A 12036-nucleotide genomic window follows, 5' to 3' on the forward strand; every position below is an offset into this window, starting at 1 on the left:
CAATTTTGAGACTCCTCCCACCAACGTTCTTTCGATTTCCTGAGACAGGATGAATAGCTTATTTCCTGTAAATATCTCCATCAAAATGAAAAATTATGGCAAAGTATTACTCAAGACATTTTTTACAAGTTTCAGTAGATGAATAGTTCTAATGTGAGAACTTTCTTATCCAACCAGGCTTATCATGTGCATCATTAGAAACCACATTCCCTTGAATGACTCTCAAATATAAGAGAAGAAAGGTGAGTTGCCTGGGCACTTCCCTCTTATTTTCTGTTCTCAGTAGCAGTGACAAGAGAAAATCTTGGAAGAGGCATCTACCTCTACTGGTCTTTGACTGAAATTCCTGGAGAGGAGGTGAGTTTTCTATAAAATAGCTATTGGTTTAAATTGTACCTGAAACATTCACCCAGTTGATGATTGACACACCTGCAGTTTGACAGAAGTAGAAGGTCATTACAAGTGTGTAAATCCTTCCTCAGATATATAGAAAGAAATGTGGTGCTTGTTGCCCTCTTGACTAGACTAGCTCCAGAACCTCACTGATTACATTCATGTTTACTCAAGCTTTCTGCATTATTCAGGGATAAACACAAGTGGGTAGTGGGCTTATATCACAACAGCATTGGAATCCTGCAAATTCTAGAAGAACAGTGTTAGTTCTGCAGAGGATAGTGGATGCCTTCTGGAGTACTGTCAGCCCTGAGATGTTCAATAAATGGCATCAGCCAGCCGGCATTGTAGTGATTACTCACCAGCTGATCTGCAAGCAGAGTGACAGCATGATTGGAAGACGGTCCTAAAAGACAGCTAGTGTTCATAGATGATCTGAGGTCAGCTAAAGAGAATAAAACCAGGCAAGGAGGATCTGGAGTGAGGTCCAGAAATACCTGTGGTTGTTTTTGTTTACTTTTACAAGTTTTAGGTTGCTATTATGTGGATGCATGGAGCTGATGTTAAGGTAATGGGGAAAGAGGGACTTTGGGGTGGTCAGAGAGAGGGCGTTCCAGAGATCAGAGCGTAGAAGACACATGGGAAGTATGGCCATAATTCAGGACATTTTCTTGCCTCTTTTCTTTTTTTATTTTTATTAAAATACAGTTGATTTACAGTGTTGTATCCATTTCTGCCTTACGGCAAAAGGACCTTTTTAATATTATCCTCCATCATGATTTAATCCCAAGAGACTGGATATAGTTCCCTTTGCTACACAGCAGGACCTCACTGCTTATCATTTCTAAGTGACTTGCCCCTTTTCTTATAATCAGTTCACGTGAAGTAATCTCCTCAGTTAGGACTCCAGTATACAACACATGAGTTATTGTTTTCGATAAAGACAATTCAGGGCAATGCTCCATAATTTATACTGTGCAGTTGGAATTTTAATAGATGAAGCAAAGGGATGCTAAAAAAATGTGCATTTTCCCCGATTCATAGGAGTGGCAAACAGTTGGTGATTTGCGCCATCACGCAGAAAACTTACTAGTAGGACATACTAAGAACTTCTGATTCCAGGAAAAACATCCGAATAAGCTTGCGTGACTTTTTATCATCTGGAGTATTGAATCACATGGTCATTCAGAATCCTCAGGAAAAGTCCACACCAGATTGACGTCCTATCCAAGATGTTGGCAAATGATAAACTGTGGGCCAAAACTAAAATGTCATTTTTTTTTTTTTTTTTTTTTACAAAGAAGGCTTTGTTAGAATGCACACACACTCATTCAGTTGTGTATTGTCTATGTCTGCTTTCATGGTAAAACTATGGAGCTGACTAGCTGTAATAGTCCCTCTGGCTGCAGAGCCTAAAGATCTTCCTATATGGCTCTTTATAGAAAAAAAATGTTAACCTGTAACATTAACTCCTGTTAATCCATCAGTCTAGATAGCAGAGAGCATCTAGATTAAAGGCAGCATATTCAGCACTTTTGGAGAATGATACCCTTTGATAAAGGAAGTATATTTCTGTATATTTTATACATTATTACACCAGTTGAATTTTTTTTTTCCTCTTTCTGTAGCCACACTCGTGGAATATGGAAGTCCTCAGGTTAGGGGTGGAATTGGAGCTGTGGCTTCTGTTCTATGCCACAGCCACAGCAATATCAGATACAGGCCACATCTGTGAACTATGCCACAGGTTATGGCAATGCCAGATCCTTAACCCACTGAGTGAGACCAGGGATCAAACCTGCATCTTCACTGAGACTTTGTCAGGTTCTTAATGCACTGAGCCACAGCGGGAACCCCGCAACCGTATTTTTGCTTTTTAGAGTGGCACCTGTAGCATATGGAATTTCCTAGGCTAGGGGTCAAATCAGAGCTTGGACCACAGCCACAGCAATGGGATCTGAGCCACATCTGCAACCTACACCACAGGTCACAGCAATGCTGGAGCGAGGCCAGGGATCGAACCTGAATATTCATGGATATTGGTCGGGTTCTTAACCCATGAGCCATAGTGGGAACTACCCCTAACTGTATTTTTTAATACAAAACCCTTCACATATTTATTACTGGGTGGGGTGGAGTAGAAGACACATTTTAGTTTCTAGTAATTTCTGTTGTACTAAAATTTTTTTATGATGTTTCTACAAAATGTAATGTTTTAATAAAATACAGGAGAATATTTTATTTTATTTTATTAAAAAAATTTTTTTTGGCCACCCTGAGGCATATGGAGTTCTCAGGCCAGGGATCAGATCCAAGCCTCAGTTGAGACCTATTCCACAGCTGGGGCAGCACCAGATCCTTTAACCCACGTGCAACCAGGGATCACACCTGAGTCCTGGTGTTGCAGACACGCCACCGATTCCCTTGGGCCACACCAGGAGCTCCCAGAAGAGCATTTTAAAAAATGCAGAAGAGTAGTTCCCATCATGGCTCAGGGGAAACGAATCTGACTAGTATCCATTGCGATGCAAGTTCGATCCCCGGCCTCGATCAGCAGGTTAAGGATCCGGCGTTGTAGTGAGCTGTGGGTGTAGGTCACAGATGTGGCTCGGAACCCTTGTTGCTTTGGCTGTGGTGTAGGCTGGCGGCTACAGGTCCAATTTGACCCCTAGCCTGGGAACCACCATATACCTTGGGTGTGGCCCTGAAAAGACACACACAAAAAAATGTACAGAAGAGTATGAAGAAGAAAACTTAACAAAGAAAGCAGCCCAATTCATGACTCAGGTACAAAACTCTTCATATGCTAGGGTATTTCTACTCAATCTATTGTTTACATGAAAGGCTCAACTTTTACAAAATCATTATGAATACCACTCAATTTGTGGTTGCCAAGTGGGAGGGGGAGGGAGTGGGGTGGTTGGGGAGCTAGGTTAATAGGTACAAACTATTGCCTTTGGAATGGATTAGCAATGAGATCCTGCTGTGCAGCACTGGGAAATATGTCTAGTCACTTATGATGGAGCATGATAATGTGTGAAAATAGAATGTGTACATGTATGTGTAACTGGGTCACCATGCTGTACAGTAGAAAAAAAATTCTATTGGGGAAATAACTATTCAAAAAATAAAATAATTAAATCTAAAAAAAAAAAACACTCAGTTTGAAGGTTCTTTACTTAAGCTTCCAGTTTAAAATTAAAGTTTATTTGTCCTTTTTTTTTTCTCTCTTCTGGTCTTGATGACCCTGAGTGAGAGATAAGAAAGGCACAGTGTCTCTCGTCCCTGTGGTCCACATCAGCCTCTGGGTCCTCTCTCAAAGGCTGTTCATTCTCTTTCACCCACCTCCTTTAATGCTCTTCTTAAAGCTCTCTTTTGTAGCTCTCCCCACTTTTATTTAGACCCTGAAGAGTTATATTCATGTCCAGTATGGGGACATTTGAATAGGGCAGGACCCCCACAGAGGCCAGAAGGGGAAACCACAGGAGAGGGGAAAGGGCTTGTTCAACCACTGCAGAGCATTGCAGGAAGGTCCTTATTTGGAGCAGAAAGGATACAGGAGGAGGCCTAGGGTAAGGATTTTCTGGGTGCAATTGCTGTGACTTAGAGATAGAATAGAGAATTCTCTAGTCAAGGGATCTGAGAAGTGGAACAACCAATGTGCACAGACATGTCTGCCAGTCATTATGTCAGTATTTCTACTTGAGTTATTTACACTGAAACCTTAGCTCTGATTAGTGTTACCAACAATTCAATGGAGGACCTATCTGTGTGGGTGTGTTTCTATGTGTATGAGATTGAGAGCATGATGCCAAGTAGATCCAACCACACCTTTATCATGTGTGCAAAGATGTGTATTTGTGTATTTCCATAAAGACCTTCTCTAAGATGCAGTTATTCCAGACTCAGGAATTCCCCCCACCCTGATCTTTTTATTTGTGACAAGTGTGAATTCTGTTGTTGAGCCTCCTCCTCATTGAACTTTTTCTCTTTGATGCTTACTGTATGTCATTTTTGGTTTTCCTTTGATTCTCTCTTCAACTCTTCTCATTTTTACTATATTTTCTGCTACTTTAGTTCACACATTTTTATTCTCTGAAATGTGTGATTTTCTTGCATTCTTAGTCAAAGTGGATAATAACCTCATTTATCCAGTTGCCCATGTTAGCAACCTGAGAATAATGTTTGAATTTCTCATCTTTCTCACCATTATCTTTTAATTAGTCACAAACTCTTGAGGATGTACCTTAAAAAAGCTTTTTTTGGAAAAAAATATTATTCCAAGTCTCCTTATTTTTTCCATTCTTACCTTCATTTCTGAAATCACCTACTGAGAGATGTGCTGGTAGTCCAACTCTTTAATTTTAGTAGCATTTGCCAATTTCAGTGGTGTGAATACTACTACTTAGGTTGCTTTCATGATGCTTAATGTTTAGCCACTAGTGCACAAAATTCCTGAATTTTTCACAGTCTGATCTTTATAGTTCTGGAAAGGGTGGGCTCCAGCACACACTGCTACCTCCAATTTATCTCCCTGCCTCCAAATATGATATTTCTCCAATCATTCCTCAAGATAATTGCCAAAATATTTTATTACTAACATTTACAAATAATTAGGCATTCTTCTACATAACACCTCTCAATTATTTGCCTATTTTTTTTACAAAGAAGTTGCAGTTTCTCTCTTTCTGAAATAAGGTAGCTTACTGTCAAACCCCCTTTTACCTCTCCTGCCTAATTTTCAGGCCATTTCATAGATACCAATTTTAGTTGTACAGAACTATATGCCATTGCACATTTTTGAGTATTTCCATATGACATTTCTTTCACCTACACAACTTCTTTACCTTACTAATAACCATACTATATATTGCATATGATTTTTCATGATCTGCCAGGACTGTGATAAGTAATGTATATATACATCATCTCACATAGCTTTCAATTTCATATTTGTGGTAGAGGCTTTATCCATTTTAGAGAAGGCTAGCTGAGCTCTTTCCCCAAAGTTATGGGACCAATGAGTGATGAAGCCAATTTGAACCAGGTTTAATTTACTCCAAAGCCCTTGCTTTCAACAACTAAGAAGAGTACTTCCCTATACTGCTTATTTTTACAGATCTTTTATTCTTTAGCACACATTTCAGACCTTTTTGAAACCCATCTGAATTTCATTTTCTTAATATTTCTTAGCAGAAGTCTCTATTTTAAATAGTACATTGTTTGAATTCCCACACCTCCTTCTCTAGCTAGACTTTATATGTAAAATTCCTGGAATATAGTTTGCCCAAATTTGGAAAACTAATATTTGACTGTATAATTCCCACCTGTGTGAATTTCAGATATAAGCTTTGGCCTCTGGTCTGTTATTCTGTTGCAAGCCGAAGAGTTGATACTTACCTACTTCCTCATACTTGATACTGTGCTTTTTTTCTTCCCCTACTCTTATTGAATGAAAGCATGTTTGTGTGTCTGACTCACAGTGAGGTCAAACAAAGCAAAAGGTCAGAGCTTGGTGCAGAGAAAGTTTTACTGCAGGGCCAGGCAAGGAGAATGGGAGGTTCATGATCCCCCCCAAATTCTGAATTCCCTGAAGGGTTTTAACAAAGCACTTTTAAAGGCCAGGTGAGGGAGGGGTGTGGTTGGTTGTTGCAAAAGTCTAGGTGTAGAATTGCTTTGTTCCTGCAGCTGTTCAGGAGGTCAGGTCATAATGTTCCTGTAAATCTCCAACAAGACAAATATTATTCTATGTTCTACAACTATTTATCTCTGTATGAATGAAAAAAAGTATTCCCTTAAAAATCAGAGTCTTTGAGAATAGACCCTTCTATATATTTCAGGCTATAGGCAACATTCTTATCTCAAAGTGAAAGTAATAGAATACAAAGGTTAAAGTAAAAGAAACAGACCTAATATGGAGGGAGTCAGATTTGTTCTTCCCTGTTACACTATTCCATCTATCTTTTCAGTATTATCTTGTATTTTATAAATAGCATTTTCCTTATTCGTGTGCAAACTTTTTTATGTTATTATGTAATAATTATAGGAAGATTAAATCTATAGGCATATTAAGAAGTTGGGGCTCTGGCACCAAGTGGGTTAAATTATCAGATGGCATTCTTTTCTCTCTAATTTGAATGCTTCTTCCATGTTTTTATTATTCTCTGGTGTTTGTAGTCTCTGTCTCAGTTTTGTCTTCTTTTATTTTTTTCTCCCTCCTTTCCCAATACTGTAAAATCCAAGCAATTCTGGTATCAGAAAGGCATCTGTAGCTCTATGGATGATTTCTGCACTGTGAGTGAAGTGACGATGATAATCAGTATTGGAGCAGTAGAGGAAAGTGAATCTTTGCTAAAACACCAGGCGTAATGCAAATCAATTCAGTTCTAAGGTATACACCCCAAACGGGCATAATTAACCTCACCTTCATAGCATGGTATAGGGAAATTACATGAATGAATGAGTCTGGTTTATCTAAGCTACTATTCTCTGACCCTCGTTATAAAGGACAAGGCATACTTTCCTATCTCTCTGCCTTTATTTCTATTTCCATCCTCCATCTGATCATTTTACGTAAGACTGACCATCCTCCAGAATGATGATGATCCTTGCTAAAACAAGAATTTCTTTACTCTGCTGTATTTCAGAACTTCCTCTTTTTGCTCTCAAGAGGAATAAATAAACTTTTTTTTCCCAAAGAAGACATTTATTAAAGGACCAATGGATACATCCATATTTTCTTCACAGCATTCTTTACAATAACCAAGGTATGGAAACAACCTAAATGCCCATACAGGGATGAATGGATAGAAACGATAAGGTATTTATTTATAATAGAACTTGACTCAGCCATAAAAAAGATGAAATCTTGCCATTTGTGACAACATGGATGGACCTTGAGGTCATTATGCTAAGTGAAATAAGTCAGTCAGAAAAAGACAAATACTGCATGATTTCATTCATTTGTGGAGTATAAAAAACAAAGGAAAAAAAAAGTAAATGAAAAAAATCAAATCAAAGAAAAACAAACCCATAGATAGAGCTAACAGAGTAGTGGTTACCAGAGAGGACTGGTGAGGGAGGGTGAAATGGGTAAAAGAGATCAACTGTACCCACACTACGGTGATGGGTGGGAACTAAACATGTGATGGTGAGCATGCTGTAGTGCATACAGTAGTAGAAACATAATGTCGTATGCGTGAAACTTGTATAATGCTATAAACCTGTTAACAACTTGAAACAGTACAATGTAAAAAAAAATGGCTTCTCTAACATGTTTTCTATGAAGGCTAAATGAAACCTTGTAAGTAATGACGGAAACAGAGTGTTATAGAGTTATAAATTGTTGTGTGTTATCTAGGAAGTTTAGAGAAGGGACTGTGTCTGTCTTGCATTATGTTTTCCTCAGCTATTTGAAGTGAGAGGTGTAGCTCTTAGAGGTGGACTCAAGGTGGCAGTAATTACACAGAATTGCACAAAGTTACCACAGGACCTGTACACACATCTCTTAATGTTCCTCTATAGCTCTACTCTTGTGACCTAGAGTGTGGGTGAAAAGACACCTATTAATTACAGTTGTTGTTAAGTGGTAGAAAAGAAAAATTAAAAATTAAAATCCCATACAAGTAAACACGGAGAAGAATTTTAGCCAAAGGGGGACCTAAAGGAGAAGTTCCGAAAGAGGAGACATTAAATTGGGATGCAGACATTTAAAAGTTCAACCAAGTTTGGTTTGTGAAAATCTTGGAGCAGAAATATGCACAGTGTATTAAAGAAACTTTGAGTAGTAAGCACAGGGAAGTAGTGTGGAAGAGACTCAAAGTACAGACAATGAACTCATGGCTGTAGAGTCACCTGCATTCTTGTGGATGATTCATATTTTCCTCCCTCCCCTAGGAAAACAAAAGGCAGAAATCTTGAGGCAAGAAATACTGCCAGTTTCACCAAGTATTCCCTATAGAACCAAAAGATTAAAATGTAGTTAATTCTCAGTATATACTGAGATTTAAATCATAATTGAAATTATTGTTTTTGTAGAAGATGAGATGCAATTTTGAGGTTCCAGCACAATAATATGAATTCAAGAAAGTGCAGCAAAAGAAAAGCAAGAATAAATCATCTTATTTAAGAGGAAATGCCCTTGTGAACACTAGGCGATTACTAGGTACTTGGATCTTTCACTACAGAAATCCCCACTGGTCTTATCTCACTCATTTTTACCTATGGTCTTCCACAGTAGTCTTGACATTGAGATTTTCAGAAATGCAGAAACCACTGTTTGTCTTCTAAAAGCAGAAAGATAAATTAGTAAAAATCTCTAGAGACTGAGCTGGAGAATGCTATAATCTCATAAAGACTAAGAAAAATAAAAGTATTTGGAAAACAATACTCCTTCAATTCATTTGAAAAGCTGACTAGAGCTGGCTATGTCATGCTGTGCCATGAAATAGTTTTCTCCCTCTTTTGCTTTCCTGCCAGGGAGAGAGAGGTTTTTGACGATATAAGGTGATTTTGAAACTCCACCCATCAATGCTTATAGCTTTTGTGCAGTCAGGGCAACTGCATAATTTCCTTGTGTAGATTTTATTCAAAATAAGGAATGTTAGCAAAGATACCTTCTTTTGGTATTTTGTAACAAGTTCATAGCTGAAAGAATTTCCAACATTAGAACTTTCTTATCCAATGAACTTAAATGTGGTTCAGTATAAACCAAATTTCCTTAAATTAGGCTCAAATGGAAAGCTGAGTTACCCAGCCTGTTCTCAGAGTGGCAGTGGCAGGGGGGGATCTTGTACTAGCACAAGAGAAAGCATTCATATTGCTGCAAATGGCAAATTTTAATTTACTGTTGTGGCTAGATCATATTTCATTGTGTATTTGTACCACGTCTTTATCCATTCATCTGTCGATGGACACTTAGGTTACCTCTGTATCTTGGCAATTGTAAATATTTGTGCTATGAACATAAGGGTGCATGTATCTTTTCAAATTCCTGTTTTTGTTTTTGTTTGGATATATACCCAGCAGTGGAATTACTGGGTCATATGGTAGTTCTAGTTTTAGTTTTTTGAGGAACCTCCAGGCTGTTTTCCAGGGTGAGTGCACCAATTTACATTCCCACCAACAGTGTAGGAAAGATCCCTTTTCTCCACATCCTCTCCAACATTTATTTGTGTTCTTTTGGGGGATCCATTCTGACAGGTGTGAGGTGATATCTCATTGTGGTTTTGATTCACCTGTCCCAGAAGATTAGTGAGGATGAACATCTTCTCATGTGCCTATTGGCCATCTGCATTTCCCCTTTGGAAAAATATCTATTCATTTTTTTCTGCCCATTTAAAAAAGTGTGTTTTGTTTTTGTTTTTGTGTTGTATGAGTTACTTATATACGTTGGATATTAATCTCTTACAGTCATATCACTTGCAAATATTTTTCTCCCATTCAGTAGGTTATCTTCATTTTGTTGATAGTTTCCTTTGCTGTGGAAAAGCCTTTAAGTTTAATTAGATCTTATTTGTTTACTTTTGCTTTTACTTCCTTTACTTTAGGGAATGGATCCACAAAAGTATTGTTGCTATTTATGCCAAAAAGTGTTTTGCCTATGTTTTCTTCTAGGAGTTTTATAGCATCTGGTCTTAGATTTAGGTGTTTAATCCATACTGAGTTTATTTTTGTGTATGGTGCTAGAGAATGTTGTAATTTCATTCTTTACATGTGGCTCTCCAGTTCTCCAGGACCTGATGGCTTCACAGGTGAATTCTATGAAGCATTCAGAGAAGAGTTAACAAGTATTCTTCTGAAACTCTTCCAAAAAATTGCAGAGGAAGGAACAGTCCCAAGCACATTCTATGAAGCCACCACCACCCTGATACTGAAACCAAAGATACCACAAAAAAGATAATTACAGGCCACTATCACTGAGGAACATAGACAAAAAATCCTTAACAAAATATTAACAAACTGCATCCAAATATATATTAAAAAGATCCTATACCATGATCAAGTGAGATTTATCCCAAGGATGCAAGGATTCTTCAATATCTGCAAATCAATCAGTGTGATACACCACATCAACAAACTGAAAGATAAAACAATATCATGTAAATAGATGCAGAAAAAAATTTTGACCAAAGTCAACACCCATTCCTGATAAAACCTCTCCAGAGAATGGGCATAGAGAGAATCTATCTCAACATAATAAAAGCCATATATGACAAACCCATAGCTAACATCATTCTCAATGGTGAAAAGCTGAAAACATTTCTTCTAAGATCAGGAAGAAGACAAGGATATCCACTCTCACTGCTTTTATTCAACAAAGTTTAGGAAGCCCTAGCCATAATAATAAGAGAAGAAAAAACAATAAAACAATCTAAATTGGAAAAGAAATAAAACTGTCACTATTATAACATGATACTATACATGGAAAATACTAAAGATGCCACCAGGAAACTATTAAAGCTTATCAATGAATTTGGTAAAGTTGCAGAATATAAAACTAACATAAAGAAATCCATTGCACTTCTATACTCTAACAACAAAATATCAGAGAGGAAAATTAAGGAAACAATCCTATTTAACATTATGTCAAAAAGAATAAAATACCCATGAATTAAACCTAAGGAGGAAAAAGACATGTATTCTGATAACTGTAAAACACTGATGAAAGAAATCGAAGCCGACACAAACAGATGAAAAGATATACCGTGTTCTTGGACTGGAAGAATCAATATTGTTAAAACAACCATACTACTCAAGGCAACATACTGATTCAATGCACTAACTCTGTCAAACTACCAGTGACCTTTTTCACAGAACTAGAACAAATAATTTTAAAACTTGTATAGAAAAACAAAAGACCCTGGAATAGCCAAAATAATCTTGAGAAAGAAAAACAGAGCTGAAGGACTCATACTCCCTGGCTTCAATTAAAAACAAAGACAAGGGATAAGTGCTGAGAGGATTTGGAGAAAAGTAAACTGTTGACAGAAATTTAAATCAGTTCAGGTACTCTGGAAAACAGCCTGGATGTGTCCCAAAAAATTAACAATAGAGCTACAGTATTATCCAAGTATATATTTGAGGGAAGTGAAATCACTATCATTATCTCAGTGATATATCTGCACCCTTATGGTCATTACAGTATTATTCCCTGTAGCCAAAGGGGTTGAAGCAATACAATTGTCTGTCCATAAATGGGCAGGAATACACACAGACACAGACACAGACACAGACATACACACACACACAGACACACACACACACACAGACACACAGACACACACACACACACATTATTTATTCATGAAACAAGAAAGAAGGAAATCCTGCCACTAAATGAAATTATGCTAAGTGAAATAGAGAGAGAAAGACAAACATTGTATGATCTCACTTAAAGGTGGAATCTAAAATAACCAAACTCATAGAAACACAGGATAGATTGGTAGTTGCCAGGAACAGAGGGGTGGGGGTAAGTGGGAAAATGCTGATCAAAGGATACAAGATTCCAGGTATAAGATGAATATATCTGGATGGTGACTATAGGTAACAATATATATACACTTGAAAGTTTTTAAGAGAGTGTCTCTTAAATATTATCACCAAAATATGTAATTATGTTAGGTGATGAAGGTCTTAACTCAT

General features: G+C 37.4%; 2 protein-coding genes across 10 annotated transcripts in view; both read left to right on the forward strand.

Moving 5' to 3' along the window:
- The first annotated feature begins 103 nt into the window (after positions 1-103).
- LOC100154852 (olfactory receptor 10C1) overlaps positions 104-12036 on the forward strand; it is a 58216-nt gene continuing 46283 nt past the window's right edge. Inside the window, exon 1 of one of the 3 annotated variants that reach the window (XM_021089601.2) lies at positions 104-242. The gene's annotated coding sequence lies outside the window, so the exon portion shown is untranslated. Of the gene's footprint in view, positions 358-12036 lie in introns of all 3 variants that reach the window. The other 2 variants (XM_085021276.1, XM_005663223.4) reach the window with 2 other exon arrangements.
- Positions 106-12036, forward strand: part of LOC100157689 (olfactory receptor 6N2) — a 99637-nt gene continuing 87706 nt past the window's right edge. The window contains exon 1 of one of the 7 annotated variants that reach the window (XM_085021274.1): positions 106-242. Coding sequence is in view for 1 of the 7 variants with exons in the window: in XM_085021265.1 (XP_084877391.1) it covers positions 216-242 (27 nt within the window). In the remaining 6 variants the exon portion in view is untranslated. Of the gene's footprint in view, positions 358-12036 lie in introns of all 7 variants that reach the window. The other 6 variants (XM_085021265.1, XM_085021268.1, XM_085021271.1 and 3 more) reach the window with 6 other exon arrangements.

The sequence above is a fragment of the Sus scrofa genome, chromosome 4 (genome assembly GCF_054392235.1).
Source record: "Sus scrofa isolate SSC_HxYL_T2T_F1_AM1 chromosome 4, Sscrofa_HxYL_maternal_Yorkshire_Landrace_v2.0, whole genome shotgun sequence".
Lineage (NCBI taxonomy): Eukaryota > Metazoa > Chordata > Mammalia > Artiodactyla > Suidae > Sus > Sus scrofa.